Source organism: Oncorhynchus clarkii, chromosome 16 (assembly GCF_045791955.1).
Source record: "Oncorhynchus clarkii lewisi isolate Uvic-CL-2024 chromosome 16, UVic_Ocla_1.0, whole genome shotgun sequence".
Classification (NCBI taxonomy): domain Eukaryota; kingdom Metazoa; phylum Chordata; class Actinopteri; order Salmoniformes; family Salmonidae; genus Oncorhynchus; species Oncorhynchus clarkii.
Window position 1 is genome coordinate 45798076 of NC_092162.1, and position 2321 is coordinate 45800396.

General features: G+C 43.5%; 1 protein-coding gene across 1 annotated transcript; it reads left to right on the plus strand.

Annotated features, from left to right (window-relative positions):
• Positions 1-1171: 1171 nt before the first annotated feature.
• Positions 1172-2321, plus strand: LOC139367657 (urotensin-2-like). Its single transcript, XM_071105926.1, has 4 exons — positions 1172-1277; positions 1795-1920; positions 2044-2087; positions 2208-2321. Exons 1-4 carry the CDS (start codon positions 1172-1174, stop codon positions 2319-2321), a joined length of 390 nt encoding a protein of 129 aa, XP_070962027.1.

Below are 2321 nucleotides of genomic sequence, written 5' to 3' on the forward strand. Positions count from 1 at the left end.
TTGCTCCCAAGGATGAACCAGACTTGTGGAGGTCTACAATTATTTTTCTGAGGTCTTGGCTGGTTTCTTTTGATTTTCCCATGATGTCAGGCACTGAGTTTGAAGGTGGCCTTGAAATACATCCACAGGTACACCTCCAATTGACTCAAATGATGTCAATTAGCCTATCAGAAGCTTCTAAACCATTCCATAATTTGTTTGTTTAAAGCTGTTTAAAGGCACAGTCAACTTAATGTATGTAAACTTCTGACCCACTGGAATTATGATACAGTGAATTATAAGTGAAATAATCTGTCTGTAGACAATTGTTGGACAAATGACTTGTGTCATGCACAAAGTAGATGTCCTAACCAACTTGCCAAAACTATAGTTCGTTAACAAGACATTTGTGGAGTGGTTGAAAAACGAGTTTTAATGACTCCAACCTAAGTGTATGTAAACTTCCGACTGTATATGTAGATATCTTTGTTAGAAAGAGTACTATATTTCCCTTGATGGAGTTATGCTGAATGTAAAAATTTGCTCACCTTACCCCACTCTCCCCTATATAACCTCCCACTAACTGCTTTAAATGCATTGAACAGCAACCACCGAGTCCTGTGTTAGGATAGGAAGCTGGGGTGAAGGAGCTAAATGCTATTCCATAAAGCCTGCCAGTCACGCATTGAGTCGGCTAACGTGATGGATGTGGAGTCACAGAGCATGTTGATTAATTAATCAAATAAACAGCCATTTGTCTGCCCTAGTCTATCCACCTGATCCCCCTCCACAGGCAGATGAGAGGAGGGCGTTCTGAACACCTGGGCAAATCCAATTTACAGATTCAGTAAAACTAGTCAATCAATCCACCGGGATGGTAAAATACGTCTTTGGCCCTGACGTGTAGACCCACGGTCCTTTTTATAGTTCCCAATAACTCACCTGAGTGACTGGATGTTGATTTATCATACACAGAGAGAGAGAGAGAGAGAGAGAGTGAGATCAGATGGGCCTATGGTAGTCACCCTATTGTGGTGACACTAAGGACGGAGTGGGGACGTGAGGTGGAGTGGGGGCAGTCGATGGGGTATATAACCTATTGGGGGACAGAGCAATGAGAAGACCACTCTCTCCAGACCTCAGGAGGACCCATCACCCACCCAGAAAACCCAGACACAACTGGCCCGTGGAGATGATGTGTAACCTGCTCCTATCATGGACCTTCCTGCTGGTAGCCTCCGGCTCGCTATTGGCCCATCCCATCACAGACTCTGCAGAGATGCCCTACCTGGGTCCTGGTGAGTACCAGATTCTCCACCCTTATAAACATACTCCTCAACAGGCCAAGCTGCTGGGAAAGGCTGTTGTACAATGAGGTTATTAGGCAGAGTAGTTCAATAGTCACATATGTAATTAAGGCCTGTGTGAGTCTTAATTAAACTTCAATCTTGAGGATTACAAACAAGTTGTAATCAGTGACCTTCTGTTATGGTATAATTGCTTTGAGACCTGGTTGATTGTGTCTGAGAACTGTAGCAATGTTAATATCGAATGTGCATAATGATGTTTGCTTATGGTGGCAATGTTCCATTCACTTTTAATGCCATCAATGCCATCGCTGCTTCTTAGTTATTAGTCATTAATCATCATGGTTGGACTAACATAAACACAACTGTACCCTTATCATCGATTATTCAGTGGAGAGTGAAGAGCCAGAGTGTATATCTAGACTAGATTGCTGCGTGTTGACTGCGTATTGACTGTGTGTTAACTGTATGCTGACTGTGTGTTGACTGTGTTTTCCTCTGTGCTCAGTATCTCTGGAGGATGGTGGTGCAGGTAGTCCAGACGAGCTGTCTTTCTCTGAGCAGACATACCTGCCCCAGTCTGGCCCTGGACTCAGATACTCATCCTTACTGTCTGGAGAGCTGAGCAGAGATGGTGAGATCACACAAACTAGTTGGACTCCTGCCTCAACAGTTACATCATAAATGTATAGTCTGTGATGCTTCAATTCAAGAGAAATATTACAACACATCCTCTCTCACCCTTCGTCTCCCTCAGGTCTCAGTGCAGCTGGACTACTACCAAGACAGATGAAGACAGATGTGAGTTTTTAAACTAATAGAAGATAAGATGCATATATTGAGAAACGATCATGTTTTGTTTTGGGAACACCTGTTTCATGACTCATGAAGTACTACAGCTGTAATTCTTCTCTGTTTCAGGTGTTGCTGGAGAAACAGAGTCACCTAAGTCCCGTCAGTCGCTTCTTTGGCATCAGGAAGCCATTCAGAAAGAGAGGAGGCAACTCAGAGTGTTTCTGGAAGTACTGTGTCTGA

What these genes read in the sequence shown, in the direction of transcription:
- LOC139367657 (XM_071105926.1), top strand. Translation starts at nt 1,172, where the DNA reads ATGATGTGTAACCTGCTCCTATCATGGACCTTCCTGCTGGTAGCCTCC. An exon ending in GATGCCCTACCTGGGTCCTG is followed by an intron (nt 1,278 to 1,794) that starts GTGAGTACCAGA and finishes CTCTGTGCTCAG; the next exon opens with TATCTCTGGAGGATGGTGGT. An exon ending in CAAGACAGATGAAGACAGAT is followed by an intron (nt 2,088 to 2,207) that starts GTGAGTTTTTAA and finishes TCTCTGTTTCAG; the next exon opens with GTGTTGCTGGAGAAACAGAG.